The sequence below is a fragment of the Cibotium barometz genome, chromosome 24 (genome assembly GCF_041138505.1).
Source record: "Cibotium barometz isolate CiBa-2024 chromosome 24, ASM4113850v1, whole genome shotgun sequence".
Classification (NCBI taxonomy): domain Eukaryota; kingdom Viridiplantae; phylum Streptophyta; class Polypodiopsida; order Cyatheales; family Cibotiaceae; genus Cibotium; species Cibotium barometz.
The window spans coordinates 26,612,759-26,631,173 of NC_141069.1; the positions used below are offsets into that span (position 1 = coordinate 26,612,759).

The 18,415-nt window shown below is 39.7% G+C and overlaps 1 protein-coding gene across 1 annotated transcript; it reads right to left on the reverse strand.

Annotated features, from left to right (window-relative positions):
- Window positions 1–7,678: 7,678 nt before the first annotated feature.
- LOC147625092 (wall-associated receptor kinase-like 6) lies at window positions 7,679–12,906 on the reverse strand. The gene is made up of 4 exons (XM_086817936.1): window positions 11,935–12,906; window positions 10,134–10,337; window positions 9,132–9,300; window positions 7,679–8,666 (listed from the first exon to the last, which is right to left on the reverse strand). The coding sequence occupies exons 1-4, from the start codon at window positions 12,830–12,832 to the stop codon at window positions 7,679–7,681; spliced, it is 2,259 nt and encodes a 752-aa protein (XP_086674062.1). The 5' UTR covers window positions 12,833–12,906.
- Between the last annotated feature and the right edge of the window lie 5,509 nt (window positions 12,907–18,415).

Consider the following 18,415-nt stretch of genomic DNA (forward strand, 5'->3'; position numbering starts at 1 on the left):
ACTTGGACACCAGCCTAAGGATTGCCCATCTCCTTCTGTGGGCCAAGGAAGCCAGGGTCCCAGAGTTCCGAGACAGACTCCTTTATATCAGCCCAATCAGGGTCCCCCGCGCCATAATCAGGCTAACCCAAGAAGAGTGCCATCGTAGCCTGCAGCCTCCATGCAAAGCAGTTTTCGAACTCCCTCCCAGAATTGGAATAACCAAAGAGAGAGAGTTCCACCTCAGAGTGCAGCAGCCAGAGCAGTCACCATAGCTGAGGAAGTAGAGGAAGAGAAAGGAAAGATCTATGCAGCAATAGAGCATCAAGGGAATAACCGTCAATTCCTCAGTCCTCCAGACTCTAATAGAGTACCAAGGTAAGCAATTCAAGCTTTTGATTGATTCAGGAAGTACTCATTCTTTTATTTCCCAAGGATGTTTGCGTAAATTAGTCCTAAATAAAAAATCAGGGAAACCTATGCAAGTGGAATTAGCCAGTGGGAAGATTCTTTTCACTCACCTTGAGAGACTGACCTTATTTAGTTTAGCCTAGATGAGAACGTAACAGAGTGCCAGTTCAGAGTCCTACCCCAAGGAATTCATGATGGAATCCTTGGAATGGATTGGCTCCAAAAGAATCAGGCTGACATTCACTGTCACAAAGGAACCATCTCTTTCCTTGACCTTCACAGGAATAAAGTTACAAGAACGGAACTCAATGTGAAGGTATGTGTACGTAGCACATATGTGGGGATTTATGCTTTTCCTCCTCACCTAGGTTATACACATATACGTATCGTTAGTATATCACCAACACAAGGAATGTACCCTAGTATTAGCATATCACCATATTTAGTACTTTAATTGATTGAATGAGCAAAATTTGATGATTTTGATGTGTGTGTGTGTGTAGACGAAATGCCATGATAGATGTTTATTTACGTATGCATATATCTCTACACCAATGTTACTACAAAAAAGACAATAATGACAAAGGATATGTCCCATCTAGCGATGTGTTATTACATAGCTGAAGTGGATCTCTGGAGCTATATCACCATCTCAATCTTGCCTATAATTATGCTTACCATATTACTGTATTTTTTTAATTCTATGTCCTTCCATGAGAATAGTATATAATTATATATATTTTAGGGTATGGATATATGTGTAAAGATATTCAAGCATAAAGATGATATGGTGGAAAAATCCATACTAAAATATTAAGTTCGTACGATCATGTTCATCATTCATGTGTAGATAAAGATGAATGCTTCGAAGGTTTTGACAATTGCATCAAAGATCCTCATTATAGAAGTTGCATCAAAGATCCTCATTATAGAAGTTGCATCAAAGATCCTCATTATAGAAGTTGCATCAATACATCGGGAAGTTTTGTTTGTAGCTACTTGCATGGGGCTCAAGTGTTAAAACCCTAAGATCTCTCTAGATAATTGTTATGCATAAACATGCATAAACTCATCCACCTGACCACCCCGGAGCCTAATGGATGCACACATGAATTATAATGAATTACATCATACCTTTACCTTGATGTCCCATACTATCAAGAGGTATAACTCCAATCCAGTAGCATGTAGCTATAGTGTGAAATGGTAGGTGAGTAGATATAATCTTCTATACAAGAGAACATCATAACATAACCTAGCCTCAAGATAACATAGCCTTAGCCTCCCTTGAGTGTGCCCCATGCCCCTATTATATAGGAGGGCCCTCAAGTGACTCTTGACTCTCCATTTTCTATGTGTGACCCTTGGATGCCTGACCCTAACCTTAACCTTAAGGTTAGTCCTAACCAATGCTCCACTAGAGCTTATTCCCATGCTCCCATGCTCACAAGCCTAATGTGGGTTAGCCTCCTAGTATATGCACACATAATGTGCATATAACATACTTCCCCTCTCTCAAAACATTGCACTCTTGCAATGAAAAGAAGGAGAACTGCACAGAACAATATCAACCGACTCCCAAGCCGAATCCTCTATTTCCCTATCTTTCCACCTAATTTTAACCTCAGGGATTAGTCAACTACAAAGTTTCCTTTCCCTGAATTCAAGTACCTTATCAGGTCCATGTGGAACATAGGATAAATCTTCGACTTCAACGAGTTCTTGAGGAGTAACTGTGTTATCCTCACCTCCCAATTTCCCTTTCAATCTATTGATATAAAAGATTAGATGAACTCTAACATGTGGAGGTAGTTTAAGTTCATACGTAACCGTGTCAATCCAATGTATAAATCGAAATGGACCACAATATCTAGGAGATAAATTCGAGCATTTTCCTTTTGACAAAGTATGAGAATCTTTAGAAACTCTTAAATAAACCAACGCTCCTGGTTCAAAAGACCAAGTTAAGCATCCTCTATCAGCATAGAACCGTTCCCTATCTTGAGCACTCCTGATAGAATCCCGAGCTTCGGTCAGCATTTCTTGCATATTACGCAAGAAATCCCTCGATGCATCAGGCTCAATGTCCTTAAGACCGACATCAATAGGTGCCCTGGGTTGATACCCATACATAAACATGAACGGACTAAAACCAATAGCCGTATGTTTAAAACTGGTATAGGCAAATTCCATCATTGGAAGGTATTTTTTTCAATTTGATGCTTTTCCAGAGACATATACACGAAGCATATCCTCTACAATCTTATTCATACGCTCTGTTTGCCCCATCAGACTGCAGATGATCAGAGGAATTCATACTTAAAGTAGTTTCCTCGTTGTAAACCATTCGAAATAAAGTAGGAAAACATGGCATTATAATAGTAGGAACCATCAGCGGCCTGATGTACCCCACATCTGTTCATGGAATTATCGGTGTCCCGAGTTACTCATATCAACATAGAGAGTCATCAATGTCTCAATGAGTCACATATGTCCATATGTAAACCATTAGGTTGACTGTATAAATCACCTAAAGTACGGAACTAGAGAGAAAGAAATGCCAATAAAGGAAAAATTCAAATTTCCTTAATCCAAACAAAACAAGATAAAATCGTTGAACTCTAAAGAAAGAGATTTCAACAAATGAATATGCCGACGAGATTACACTCATCAATACATGCAGGCTATAGATAAAAGAAGTTTATCTAGAGAGAATGCCTACACTATAACTTCTATTGAATTCAGAAAATGAGATTGTCTTTGAATGTTGAGGTCAACATGCCAAGTGATGTAAGCAAAGAAACAATCCTGAGCCCAAGTTATCCCATAAGATAATATATGTGAGGGATCGCTAGCGTCCCATACCACTATGCCGTCTAGGAAACATGAATAAAATCTTGTATAAAAGGAATAAAATGGCCTTATCCCAGACTTTCACATAATAAAACATGTCTCTATATACCTGAGACTACATCACCTCTATTATGTGTGTTAGTCACTTTATTTTCTTTGTAGACCTCTTTTGTTGTGTGAAGAAGAAGAATAATTTTCAGCCTCTCACCTTGTGTGTTCTCTTCTAGGGTTTGTGTGAGTGTATGTGTGCTTGCAAGAGTTCAAGCTCTCTTCTCCCCTACATCTTTTCAATAAGAAATCAAGGGTGTATTTGCTTATCTTGGTAAAGAATTCCACAAGGTCAAAGTACCTTCTCCAATTGTGCTAACAAAGGCAAAGGAGTGGTGATTGAAGAACCAATTGTCAATGGTACTTAGGATACAAGATACAAGACCAACCAATGCTATCCATGTAAATTTGGGTAACTCAAGGGACAATGATGAATTCAAAAGAGAGAAAGAAAAAGTTAACTTCACTAAGTTTGATGGTGAGAACATGTCCGATGAGCATTTCAAAGAATGGGCCAACAAATTGGACATGTACTTGGAGATTAGTCCAAGAACTGAGAAGGCCAAAGTCTACTTCACCACCCTACATTTGGAAGGCTATGCCCATGCTTGGTGGCGAGGATTACAAAGTGAATATTATGTGGTCACTTCTTGGGAGGCCTTCAAGGAGGAGATGAGAGATACCTTCACCTCTACACTTCAAAAGGACAAGCTCATCTGTGAATAGGATAATCTAGAACAAACAAGGAGTGTAAGGGAGTACACTCATAAGTTTGTCAAGCTCATGTTGCATGTAAAGGACTTTGGTGATGAGCACTGCAAGATTGTCAAAAACATCAAGGGATTCAAGCAAAACATTAGGGTGACGTGAAGGCTCAAAATCCTATTAATATCAAGCAAGCATTGGTGTTGCTTGAGACTTATGAAGAAAAGTATGCTAGTAAAATTTTTCACAAGAGAACTTATAAGGCTGGTATATCCTCTCCGTCTACCATGGAAGTCATCTAAAGAATCTTCTCCAACCACTACCACCATTCCGAGGTATCCTACAGTGTATGGTAGAGGTGCAAAGACCAATTTCAAATTTTGAGGGGCTCCTTCAAAGGGACCCATTAGTGATGAGAAAGCTTCTAACAAGGTGAACAAAAGCAAATTTGTTGAAGAGGATCACATCAATGATTTGAGAAGGTCTTGTGCTATGAGTGTGGCAAAAAATAGAGCAATGATTTGAGAAGGTCTTGTGCTATGAGTGTGGCAAAAAATAGAGCAAAGAGCACCCAAAGTCATACAAAGTAAGGAATATGATACTCAACATGGTTCTTTTAGAAGTGATAGAAGATGAGCATGAGGATGAAGTGGAGGAATTTTATTAATGCATCCACTTCTTGGATGATGATGAAGGTCATGAGCCCAATGGTGAGTTTCCTTTTGAGGGGATCAAATGAAGACAAATTTGATGATGGATATCCTATTGTGAGATGGAAGCAACAAGGCATGATGCAAAGTTGTGCACTCTTTCTTATGATGCTTATGCAAGATGCAAGGGTTGCTCATGTGCTTGTCAAACAATAGTGGTAGCACAAGTGGCTTTGTAAACAAGAGTTCATTGGGCAATCTAAAATTGCATCCCAAAGCCTTGTTAAAGTTGCATATGGTAAAAGTGGATTATGGATCACTGATGGATTGTACAATGATGTGCAAGGATGAAAAAGTCATGCTTTCTAATGAGTATACATACCATGTGGATTTTCTTGCAGTAGACATGGGTCCAATTGACATTATGCTTGGATGTGATCAGCTATTGACACTTGGGACCTTCTCAATGAATTTATAGCATGGATTCATGAGATTTGTGTGTGGGGACCAAGAGGTTATATTGCATGGTCCTTGTTTCTCAAAGGTCTCTTTGATTAATTTGTCAATGCCACTAAAGCTTAAGAAGGAGCTCAAGAAAATGGGGTGTATGTATGCATTATAGCTTTGCCAAGAGAAGGACAATGTGGAAGAGAAGGAAGTTTCAAATGAAGGCACAACAAGATGCTTGGAAGAGTTCAAGGATGTGTTTCAAATGTGTAAGAGTCTACCACCTAGGATAGAAGTCTACCACCAAGTCAATCACCATTTGCATCTCCCATACGTTTGATGAAGAAGAAAGATGGTTTATTCAGAATGTGCATAGACTACCATGACCTCAACGAGATTACCTCGTGAATAATCGGTACCCAATACCTCAAATTGATGACCTCCTTGATGAGTTGAAGGATGCTCACTATTCTCAAAGATTGATTTGAGGTTGGAATACCATCAAATAAGGGGATGAGTTCAAAACAACTTTTAGGATGGAAAGAGGGTTGTTCCAATTATGCCATTTGGTCTTTGCAATGCACTCGCTACTTTTCAAGCCTTAAAGTGAGCAGTTGTTGCAACCCTCCTCTACAAGTTTGGCACAATGGTGGCTATTAAGAAGTCATACCACTGCCACCAAGACTCCACTGATCAGTTCATTAATGAGATAATGATACTCTCACAAATAAATCACAGGAACATTGTACAAGTGGTTGAGACAAAGAACCCCCTTTTGGTCTATATGAGCATTTGCACCCGAAACTCGGATGGAAACTACGCCCACCCTTGCCTTGCATGGGAAACCCGGCTCACGCTTGCTGTCAAATGCGCAGAAGCTCTGGCTTACCTGCATTCATCGGTCAACCACCCCCATTTTCCGTCGAGATATCAAGTCTTCCAACATACTGCTAGATAGAACATTGACGCCCAAGATTGCTGGTTGGTGCCGAGAGAGAGAGAGAGAGAGAGAGAGAGAGAGAGAGAGAGAGAGAGAGAGAGAGAGAGAGTGAGAGTGAAAATTCCAAAAAAAAAAGCAAGCACCATCCCAAGTGGTGAGCTCGCCACTTGGGATGGGACTCTCAGTTTTTTCTTTAATTTTCTTTTGTTGAGAGAGAGAGAGAGAGAGAGAGAGAGAGAGAGAATTAAAAGAAAACCAATCCCCATCCCAAGTAAAGAGCTTGCCACTTGGAATGGTACTTTCAAATTTTTTTCATTTTTGAGAGAGAGAGAGAGAGAGAGAGAGAGAGAGAGAGAGAGAGAGAGAGGAGGGGGGGAAAGGGAGTAAAAATTAAAATTTAAAAAAACCAAGCCCTATCCGATGGGAATTTCAACCTTTTTTTAGTGTTTTTTTAAAATTGTGTGTGTGTGTGTGTGTGTGTGTGTGTGTGTGTGTGTGTGTGTGTGAGAGAGAGAGAGAGAGAGAGAGAGAGAGAGAGAGAGAGAGAGAGAGAGAGAGAAATTTTAATTAAAATAAAGCAAGCCCCATCCCAAGTGACGAGCTCGCCCCTTGGGATGGGGATTTTCATTTTCTTTTCTTTATTTTTAGTCTTTTTGAAATATTTTAGAGAGAGAGAGAGAGAGAGGGGGGGGGGAGAGGGGGAGGGGGGAGAGTGTGAAAGAGGGGGAGAGAATAAATATTATGGCCGTTTGATGACCATAAAGGACCATCATGGTTGTGACTTAGAATGGTCACTCTTTAGAAACCCATATAGCACATGCATGTAAGCATGTTTTAAAAATATCCCCATTTTTACATTTTTAAACACAATTGTTTACACCCCCCCACCCGAGGTGTTTTGTAACATGTTTTGATTTTGAGTTTAAAACCCCCATTTGTGAATTCCAATAAATGAATTAAACAACTGTCTGTTTAGTGCCATCTTGCATGTATATAGTATGTAAGTCCCTCAATTAAAAAAACCCCTCTTCGTTAACCAAGGTGCTATGTTATGTTATGTATAAAGTGACCCCTTGAATCTTGTCAGCATGTGAAATTAACACTGATTAATTTTAAGTAATCTAGTCTCAAACAACAAAGATGATGTTTATAACAAGTTGCTATAGGCTTGAGAATTATATAAGACAAGACAAGAAGGAAGAGCAATAAGTTTCCAAACATGCAAAGGCTTATGCATTATAAAGATAAGTGGCTTATGCATAGCATGTGCACAAAAGAAGAGCTATTAATTGATCAAGCTTGTAATCTATATGATAGAAAACACTCTAAGGATTTGGGACACATAATATGTTTACTAGATGATTCTATTATGACTAGATAGGGTGTGAGACACGAATTGATCAACCAAATTGCAAAGGTTTTGTGTGTTATGGGATTAATTATGCTAGCATTGTCATGGGCTAGTGTTAGATGCTATGGTAGTGTGATATTTTTGGTTATCCTCTATGGCTTGATGGGTGATTGAGCTACATGAATATTATCCATTCTACATATTGAAATCGCTACCATTTAAATCATTTAAAGACTTCAGATTGCTCCCATTTAAAGATTTCAGATTGCTCCCATTTGAAGACTTCTAGAAGAATCAAGGTGAAGGAGTGTTATCATAAAGGGAAGAAGTTTGGTGTACAAATGTGCCTATTCTAGAAGAATGGTGCATTGAGTCTCGGATCCACAAGAGATTGTGGTGGAGCTCCTTCATAGATGGTCTCTTGGACCCTTGTATCTCAAGGCAAGAGGATGCCACCTTCGCCACTTGGTAGATAGATTCAATAGAGAGAGGAGTTATATGGGCTTTAAGCCTTGGGTCAATAAGCTTAGAGAATTCATCACATTCTAGCCTAGTTATGCCACAATATTGTTTTTGCTCGTGATCCTCATTAGGAGTGTGGAGAACATCATTGATTGTGCTAATCACGGGCTTAAGAGAGGTTAACAACTCTAACAAGAGCACCCCAAAGCTATAGACATCACTCTTGTCAGTGAGACGGGACGTCTTGAAGTATTCAGGGTCGAGGTAGCCGAGTGTGCCTTGGAAGAGGGTGGACACATGGGTGCGGTCTTTTGGCACCAACCGAGAGATTCCGAAATCGGCAAGCTTGGGCGTCAATGTTCTATCTAACAGTATGTTGGAAGACTTGATATCTCGATGGAAAATGGGGGTGGTGACCGATGAATGCAGGTAAGCCAGAGCTTCTGCGCATTCGACAGCAAGCGTGAGCCGGGTTTCCCACGCAAGGCAAGGGTGGGCGTAGTTTCCATCCGAGTTTGGGTGCAAATGCTCATATAGGTCGCCATTGCAAACATATTCGTAGACCAAAAGGGGGTTCTCCGTCTCAAGGCAACAACCCACCACTTGTACAATGTTCCTGTGATTTATTTGTGAGAGTATCATTATCTCATTAATGAACTGATCAGTGGAGTCTTGGTGGCAGTGGTATGACTTCTTAATAGCCACCATTGTGCCATCCCTTAATTGACCCTTATATACCCTGCCCTGGCCTCCCAAGCCCAACTCCATATGCTTTGCAAAGTTGTTGGTGGCTCTCTTCAGCTCCTCCTCTGAAAATAACCTAAATTCAATGATCACAAAATAGATAACAATGCCACATTTTTAGTAGTCATCTCTTGGTCTTTTATTTGGAGTTTCGTTCCTTTTAGGGAATGATAAAGAAAATTGATACCTAGAGTTTTGAAGGGGCTAACTACAATATAACCAAACTGCATTATTTTATCCCATTAATTAATGACATGGAAATATATTTCTACTAAAAATATGGAACATCTAGTAAAGATATGTGAAATATAGCTAGAACTAAAGTATATCTAAAAATATGGAAAATCTAGTAAAGATATGTGAAATATAGCTAGAACTAAGGTATAGCTAAAAATTATATGGAAAATCTAGTAAAGATATGTGAAACATAGCTAGAACTAAAGTATTCTTTTTTGGCCTTTCAAAGTACTTTGTACACTCTCCTCATGGAATAGTCATAACCAATTGAACGTAAATATCAACGCTTTTGTATGGAAATTACCTTGGTGCCCTTAAACCTCTATTTAGTGAGGTCACTATGTGCTCCCTTAGCTTTGTCCCTCCGTTCATTTCAAAATAGTCGGCCTTTTGTTTTTTAATCACTCTTGCTATACAAAGCCACTTTAAAAAATTTGTGATAAATACAATAACACTTGTAGATGCCAATGCACCTACACAATTCCAGTTAAAGATCAAGTTAAATATATTTCTTAGGGATATCAAAGATGGTGTATGCATTAACCCATCATTGTGGCTAGCAAAAAAAAAAAACAAGATAAACTTATTTGTATACATGCCTATTTGTGACAAGTAAAACTAAAAAATTAGGAGTGCATATTAAGTTATTGTTTTTTAATTTATTAATGGAAGTAAACTGACCCATTAGTACCAGACTATGAACATGACTCACTATGATAATGGCAAGCAACCATGTATAAAGAGAGGAAATGACAGTTACATGGATAATCTCACCAAAACAAGATATAGGCTCTTAACAGGCATGCATGCATGCATGTGTGTGTGTGTGTGTGTGTGTGTGTGTGTGTGTGTGTGTGTGTGTGTGTGTGTGAGAGAGAGAGAGAGAGAGAGAGAGAGAGAGAGAGAGAGAGAGAGAATAGCACTAGTTCACCAAGCCCCAACCATAGGAAAGATTGAAGTAAAACATTCTTTGAAGAGTAGTGAGGAAAAATCAAGCTATTCATGATTTTTAATTTTTTATTCCTTGAAGAGGAGTGAGAAAAATTTGAGCTATTTAAGTTTTTTATTTTTTCATCCTTCTAACATTTACTAAGGATTACATAGAGTCTAACAAAAAACTATCACAATGTTTACCTTTGGAAGACATGCCAAAAACATGGACATAATTAATTAAAAGATAAAAATATGGTTCATACTGATAGAAAAGCTTTTACTAGTCCTATCTTTAGATGAGGTTCTACATTCTTGAATTGCAGTTCTAATTGATGTCTACCAACACATGACATAGGTGGCTTGAGAAAAGTACCTATGATGAGGTATATGTCTTTACTAATTTTTTTGGTTTTTGGTATGCACCCAGTACCATTCCGTGAGGGGCTTTGAATGTCAATGCCATTGCCTTCAGCCCCATGCAAGCAGCTACAAACAAAACTTCCTGGTGTATTGATGCAACTTCTATAATGAGGATCTTTGATGCAATCGTCCAAACCTTCGGAGCATTCGTCTTTATCTACACATGAATAATGAACATGATCCCACGAACTTAATATTTTAGTATGGATTTTTCCACCATATCATCTTTACGCTTAAATGTCTTTACATTTACATCAATACCCTAAAATATACATAATTTGTATACATTAGGACATTTCGGAGGTCATTTGGAGGGCCTTTTAGAGGAGAGAGAAAATAGAGCACAACCAATAAGGAAGAAGCCAATGTAACGTTGAAAAATAGCTCAAATCATTGAAAAATTTCAAAAAATAGTCACGCTCACATTCAATGAGGGTATCTTTTTTAAAAATGGTCAAGTACACATTCAATGCGGGTATCTGTTTCAAACGAGGTACAGTTCCTTTATTAAATACGGCTTATGTCATCATTAGATAAGAAAAAGCACTTCGAAGCTAAACTTTGTAGACAATGGAGTCTATACATTTCTTCTCATGGTATTTTGGTGTAGAATTTGGAGCTTTTGACATCACCATTGCGTCTACAGTGGCCAAAAACTCCCCAAAATGACTTTTGAATCACTTAAATCAAACACTCGGAGAGGCAAAAACGACCAAAACAAGGGGAGAACTGAATCATAGCCAATTGACGCACATAGAGGACTTGGCCAAGGCCTCTATGTGCGTCAATTGGCTATGATTCAGTGCTTCCCTTATTTTGGAAGTGGCCAAGGCCTCTATGCGCATCAATTGGCTATGATTCAGTTCTCCCTTTGTTTTGGTCGTTTTTGGTGTCCGATTTAAGTGATTCAAAAGCCGTTTTGGGGATTTTTGGCCAGTTCGAACGCATTTGTGATGTCAAAAGTACCAAACTACCACTAAGTGTAGATTGTTAGAAGAGTAGCATGAAAGTAAAAAGGTGCCTTATAATGACGTGAGTGCCTTTTGCAAACCCCAAAAAGTTGAGAGCGATGTGTAGCTAAGGCACATATTTCAATACCTTGTCAAATCCACTTTTTTTTAACTTGCGATAGTTTCTTGTCAAGTACACATTTAATGAGGGTATCTTTTGAACATTTTTTCTAGAGAGAGAAAATAAGAGTTTGTGGGATCTGAGGAGGAACCTTACACAGGGCTTGCATCATTACTCTATCAATTTGTTTAAATATTCCCCCCCCACACCTCCTTTAGATCCTCGATGGCATGCCCTTCCCATTTCTCCATCTTTTCTCAAGTATGACATGTAGACTAGTTAAAGAGGAAAACTGAAGGCCATGTGCTTTTCTTGCATCACAATCCAACTTAGCAATGGCATTTTGTTATCCATCACATAACATTTAGTTTGTGTTTGTGTACGCACACTAGGTGGGGGGCAATAGACACATACATATCTACATATCCTTTGTCATTATTGTCTTTTTTGTAGTAACATTGGTGTAGAGATATATATGCATGTGTAAATAAACATCTATCATGGCATTTTATCTACAAACTTACATCAAAATCATCAAATTTGGCTAATTCAATAAATTAAAGTACTAAATATGGTGATATGCTAATACTAGGGTTCCTTGTGTTGGTAATATACTAACCATACGTATATGTGTATAACCTAGGCGAGAATAAAAGCATAAATCCCGTGCTGCGTACACATACCTTCACATTGAGTTCCGTTCTTGTAACCATCTCCACGGTATCCTTCATTGCAGCTGCAAGCATAGCCGTTGTAGAGAGTGTTGCTGTCTAGGTCTAGGTCAATATCAGGCACATCCACGCAAACGGAGTTAGCAGCACAAGCGTATAATTCCGGGTTGCCAGAGAGATTACCACACGTATAACCGGAGTTGCGTGGTAAAGGCAGACCCCAAGAGAGCTTGAGGCCATAATTATTATTAAGGTCGGGACTTTGGAGAGTGCTAGGGTGGTATACGGTGGAGTAACCACAAGAGTTATCCTGCAGAAATGAATCAGAAACGTTAAAGGTAATTTGCTTGGCCGAGCTAGCCAATGGGACTGTGCAATTAAGTGCATGGTCAATGACGTAGCATGGGTTTGTGCAGGTTGCATAAAGCCGGCCAACATAGTACACCATGGGGTAGGGGTCGAGGAACCCGCTGAGGCCACAGCCGGACACCATAAATGTATTATCGCCTGCTATGGCCACCCCTTTTTGATTCATCAATGAGAGAAGTACTGACTGCGTCCCATTCTTGCATGAACTCGCCTTTAGGGTGGTGGAGTTGACTATGAGATAGTCTCTGGAGAAGCTTAGCACTTGCAGATCTTCGTACTCTGTTTGGAGGTAGGGTAAGGTCAAGCCGCCTGTGTTGTTTTTGCATGTGATTCGATACTCTGCCAGACCGCACTCTTGGGTCATCCCGAAAGGATAAGGGATCGATAAACCTCCGCATTGCTGCGCTGTGTAATTGCATGCATGTGCCAATGCAATCTTACATTGTCCCTTAATCAAGATTAACACTAAGCTGCATGCAAGAAAGAAGCTGGAGTGCACACTACGCCAGCCATTAATGTTGCTTTGATTCGGTCGCATCATCGATAATGAAATGCAAGGGGGGAGGCTACGGAATATTAACGAGAGAGAGAGAGAGAGAGAGAGAAATCGCTTCGGAATTATCAATGTTGAAATGCACGAGAGAGAGAGAGAGAGAGAGAGAGAGAGAGAGAGAGAGAGAAATCGCTTCCGAATTATCAATGTTGAAATGCACGAGAGAGGAGACCCTGTAATATGAGAGAGAGAGAGAGAGAGAGAGAGAGAGAGAGATGGGTTAGATATTGAAATGGAAGAGAGGGAGAGCGAGATGGGTTAGGAATTATCAATACTGAAATGCAAGAGAGAGATCATGGAATGTTTGTGTGTGCGTGAGAGAGAGAGAGAGAGAGAGAGAGATGGCCTTGGAATTATCAGTATTGAAACACGAGAAAGATCATGGAATGTGTGTGTGTGAGAGAGAGAGAGAGAGAGAGAGAGAGAGAGAGAGACAGGGAGAGGGGGGGGAGAGAGAGAAGCATTAGAATCAGGAAGGTAACGACTAGGTGCTTGACGTGTATACCGGAGCCAGACATGAAAAAGACCATAGAAATGCTCTCGGCGAGCTCAACGCTGAGCGTTCATGGCAAACGCCAAAGTCTTGCCGTCCTCACCGTCTAGGCAAAATTCAAGCGCCCTCGAGGCAAGGCATGTGTCGGAACACTAAATATTCAAGCATAGGTTGAAATCAATGCGATCCCTTGTCTTTGAGTTTGATGCCACCCTCAATTTTTTTCTTCGATCCCTTGTCTTTGAGTTTGATGCCACCCTCAATTTTTTTCTAGTGCAAGCACATTCAAGACCTCGATACTATGTGCCACGTATACAGGCAACACTCAGAAGAAGTCATTAATGAAGAACCATACAATAATGTGATTCAATAACTAATTATGAGCTCCACATCCATGTGCTTGTGTGAAGAGAGCTACAATGGTTGATCTAGAATAACTTAGATGGGAAGTTCTATGCTAATAGAAGCTAGGGTGAACCGTACAATAATGTGATTCAATAAATAATTATGAACTCCACATCCATGTGCTTGTGTGAAGAGAGCTACCATGGTTGATCTAGAATTACTTAGATGGGAAGTTGTATGCTAATAGAAGCTAGGGTGCAGTAGAGGTAATAAGGCAAATAACTTGTGCATAGATCCGAGGTTGGATTGTGACATGCGTTTACTATGTTTGGTCAATATAAACATTTTATATATAGGTAAAAGCATGGTTAGGTGGATTGTGACATGCGTTTACTATGTTTGGTCAATATAACCATTTTATATATGGGTAAAAGCATGGTTAGGTGGCTTGCTTTTAGCAATATTAGAAGTCAACACAAAGCATCATAGCATATCAACTTTTGTGTACTATAGATGTATTTTTAGAAAATTAATATATTTTTTAAGGCAAAAGCACTCCAAACAAAATGGTGTTGACATTTTCCCCCCAAATAATAGTGCTTTTTATTACCTAAATAGTAGTATGTCTGAGACACTGCATTTGGGTCCACTTTTGCATGCTTTCACCTATCGGCCATGTGACCCATCCATGTTTATTGCTTTAGGGCTTGTTTGAAACCATCTAGGTGCCCAAACCAAGCCCCACTATCTCAAGACATGGTGTTCAAATCTTTAGAGTAAAGTCCACCAACCCTAATAAGTATGGACTATTATAGAGATGACAATCCATGTAAGTGTGCGACCTATTTAGCAATGAGCTAAATCCATATTTAAGCCATTTCTACACCCTTTGGCCTCCCAAGACATTATCTTGTGTGGATATTATAATGTTAACCATGGCTAAGGGGGATATATATACATGATCTAGTCAGTGCTTTTAGGAAACTACAATAATATGAAGATGGAGCATTGATATTCTATACCATATTTCCCTTTTAGTCTTTTTATTTGAGCTATACTCAACTAGATGTTTTTTTAACCATTGAATATATTACATTAAACTTTTATCTTTTGCGCTTGTACCATATGAACTTGGACAAAAAGGTAAGGTATAATGGCTAAATTAGTGGGACCCTAAATGTTAAAATGTGTAAATCTCAAACGATGGTTTGAAGGGGGAAAACAAGCTTCCCCCTTCAAACGATGGTTTGAAGGGGGAAAACAAGCTTCACTCGTCAGCTTTATCCACATGGTGGGATGGTTGTGTGGATGGGGCCTTTAAGGAGAACCATATTGATAGTAAGCCTCTTTCACTTCCCCTCAGTATCCTTCCAACATTTTGAAGGAGGAGGTGGGTAGTGAGTATGTGGACCTCTATCGCTTCCCCTCAATTCCCACTGTGCATGATGAGTGCATCACCTCATGTTGGTACTAGCCATTAATCAGTCATGGGCATGTTGGCGATTCTTGGGAATTTTAAGATGTAGGTATCAAAGCATAAAGTTTGTGATTCTTGGGCTAGTCCTCTTCATGCTCAAAAAGTAGAGGATCATGGTGAAAATTAGACATCTCAAGGTGGTCTTGGAAAATTTATTGGGCCTCACCTGTTTTTTAAGTGGATTGCAAAAAAAGGTCCCTCTAAAACCATCCCCGTTTGAGTTTGGAGAGCAAGCTTTTAACAAAACCAGTCTCTCTCTATACCCATACCTCCATACTTTTCCTCTCTCTCTTTTCCTCCCCCCTCCCCTTCCTCTCATCCCCTCCTCCTCCTAGCTAGGCCCCGCCTGACTCAGACTAATGTGGCTTGCCCAACCCATCATTCCTCTCTCTCTCTCTCTCTCTCTCTCTCTCTCTCTCTCTCTCTCTCTCTCTCTCTCTCCCTCCCTTCTCCTCTCTCTCTTCCAGTTTATTTCTCCTCTCTCCTTTCTTTCTTTTTTCGTAATGGAACCTCTCTCCTCCTCTCTTCTTTCTCTCTCTCTCTCTCTCTCTCTTTCTCTCTCTCTCTCTCCCCTCTTCTTGTTCTTGTTGTTGTTGTTGTTCTTCTTCTTCTTCTTCTTCTTCTTCTTCTTCTTCTCTCTCTCTCTCTCTCTCTCTCTCTCTCTCTCTCTCTCTCTCTCTCTCTCTCTCTCTCTAAATATAGAAATGAAAATTACTGAAATGATAATACTACTTAGCTTTCACCAGCAATTTGGAAGAAGTAAGAAGCTCGTTCAAATCATGCTTTTGGAAAGGCTAAAATAAGCCTTTGAGATGTAAAGTAAAGGCCGATTCTGAAAGCAAGAGAAACTTGTGGTTTTTTTTCCCCTTTTTTGGGTTCAAATATGAAGGCTTTAATAATAAAGCTTTTAATAGCAAAACTTACAAACGTTAAAAGCTTTTACTAGAGCTAAGGTTTTAATAGCAAAGCTTTTAGTAATGTGAAAGCTAAAGCTTGGAGATAAAGCCCAAGTTTTGGGCAGCCGAGCGAAAAGAGAAAGGGAAAATTATGAGTGCTTGCATGTTATTTATAAAAGCTTATAGTATCAACTTTATACCACAAAGCTTTTATAGTTTAGCTTTTAACGTGGCCAATAAAGAGAAAGAACAGAAACGCTTAAGCAGCCAGTTTATCACAAACATAGCCGGCGCGCAAATCACACAAAGAGGAAGTGTGGGATGGCACGACAACGGCAATGTAAGAAAAGAAGGGAAAAACGATCAACGCAGACAAAATTCAGGATAAAAGAAAGAATAAAATTTGGACACAACGAGAAAATAGAGAGGGAAAGAAAATAAAATAAAAATTTCAAGCAACAATTTAACGTAGTAGAAACCAAAAAATTTCTCCCTTTTTTTATAATTTCTTTGAAGGAATACTCCCTCACATCGAATACTAGAACCTCCGGTCTATGATGTGCTCATCAACATGTGAAGTGTCATCTCCATGTGTTACTAGGGATGTATGACTAGCTGCATGATCATGACTTGTCAAATGCCCATCAAGATCATCGGATGCATCACTATGGTCATCGAATGTATCCACACGAATGCTGCCAGGATGCTATGAAAACTAGGAGTAGTGGTCGTATCCAAAATCTCTCCACATGTGACAACTCTACAGGAGTAGCCCAACACATCCAATACTAGAACCTCGAGTCTATGCTCCTCATTGTCTATGATGTGCTCATCAACATGTGAAGTGTCATCCCCATGTGTAACTAGGGATGTATGACTAACCGAATGATCATGACTAGTCAAGTACCCTTCAAGATCATTGGATGCATCACTATGGTAATCTAATGTATCCCCATGATCCCTAGGAATAGAGATAGGTTGCTCTATGATGCCCATAATGCTTGATGTGAACGCTGCCATGCCTACCCCAAAGATCATGTCCTCATGATCTAGATCACACACATCACTGCTACATTCATCATCATCACCATGTATGTGCATGTCATCGTGATCTAGATCATGTCCTTATGATCTAGATCACACACATCACTGCTACATACATCATCATCACCATGTATGTGCATATCATTGTGTGCACATGTATCACTATCATCATGTGTGTATGTGTCATTATGGGCCTCTTATGGGCATGTGTATTACTATAATCATGTGCGTGTATGTGTGATACAACATCATGTATATGTGTGTATAATACATCATCATCACAATCTGAATCTGTGTTAGTGTGTCCAATTGCATCCTCAGGAATGTAATCATGGCGGCTCAAGAGTGTGGGACACTCATATAAGTGGCCAAAGAAAGAATCATCCCATGCGAACAATGCTAAACCCTCCGTGTCAAAGTAGCCAAGTAATGTAGCAAAGAAGTCGCCATGTACGGATGATCTGGACCATTGAACAAATGCCTCTTATTACTCCTCCTCATTGAACAAATGCCTCTAGGTGGTTGCAAGATGAGGGTACTCACTTTCGTTCACTCTCTCTAAAATTGAAACATCGAAGCATCTCGGGTGGCTGAGTACCTCGATCGTGATATCACCATCAATTAAAACACGACACGTGCCTCCCAAGTCTAAAAGTGACATATCTCGAATGAGATACCAACTACTGCCATGCTAGCAGGTTTGTGTTTCAAGTCACCATCCATGTCACCATCCATGTCACCAGTGGTACAGGTCACCGCCACCACACTATCTCGATTGAGATATTCATGCTAGCAGGTTTGTGTTTCAAGTCACCATCCATGTCACCCCAGTGGTACAGGTCACCGCCACCACACTATCTCGATTGAGATATTCATGCCACTCGGATCCACATCAATGCCATGGTGGATCCCCCTAGACATCCTGCTCAAATGTACATTCAGCATATTTAATCAGCCCATCTCCACCGTCCACATATCTCGAACGAGATATTGAAATATAATCTTGACCATTGAAATACCTCGTTCGAGGTATAGAGATGCAATCTCGACCATTGAAATATCTCATTTGAGGTATAGAGATGCAATCTCATCCATCCACATATCTTGTTCGAGGTATAGAGATGAAATCAAGACCGTTTAAAAACTTCAAACAAGGTACATTTACAAAATCCAACCCATCCATTCGAGCACATTTGAAGATGCGATCCCAGCCTTTTAAATATCTCGATCGAGGTATTAAATGAATCTCGATCGTCAAACATACCTCGATCGTGGTAATGACTTAAAATCTAAGCTGTCCATGTACCTCGAATGAG

Excerpts from the sequence above, each read along its gene's own strand:
- LOC147625092 (XM_086817936.1), bottom strand. The coding sequence starts at position 12,832 with ATGATGCGACCGAATCAAAGCAACATTAATGGCTGGCGTAGTGTGCAC. Across the intron at positions 9,301-10,133 it reads AGACATATACCTCATCATAG|GTGCATTGGCATCTACAAGT; the intron begins GTACTTTTCTCA and ends GGAATTGTGTAG. Across the intron at positions 8,667-9,131 it reads AGAGGTTTAAGGGCACCAAG|GTTATTTTCAGAGGAGGAGC; the intron begins GTAATTTCCATA and ends CATTGAATTTAG.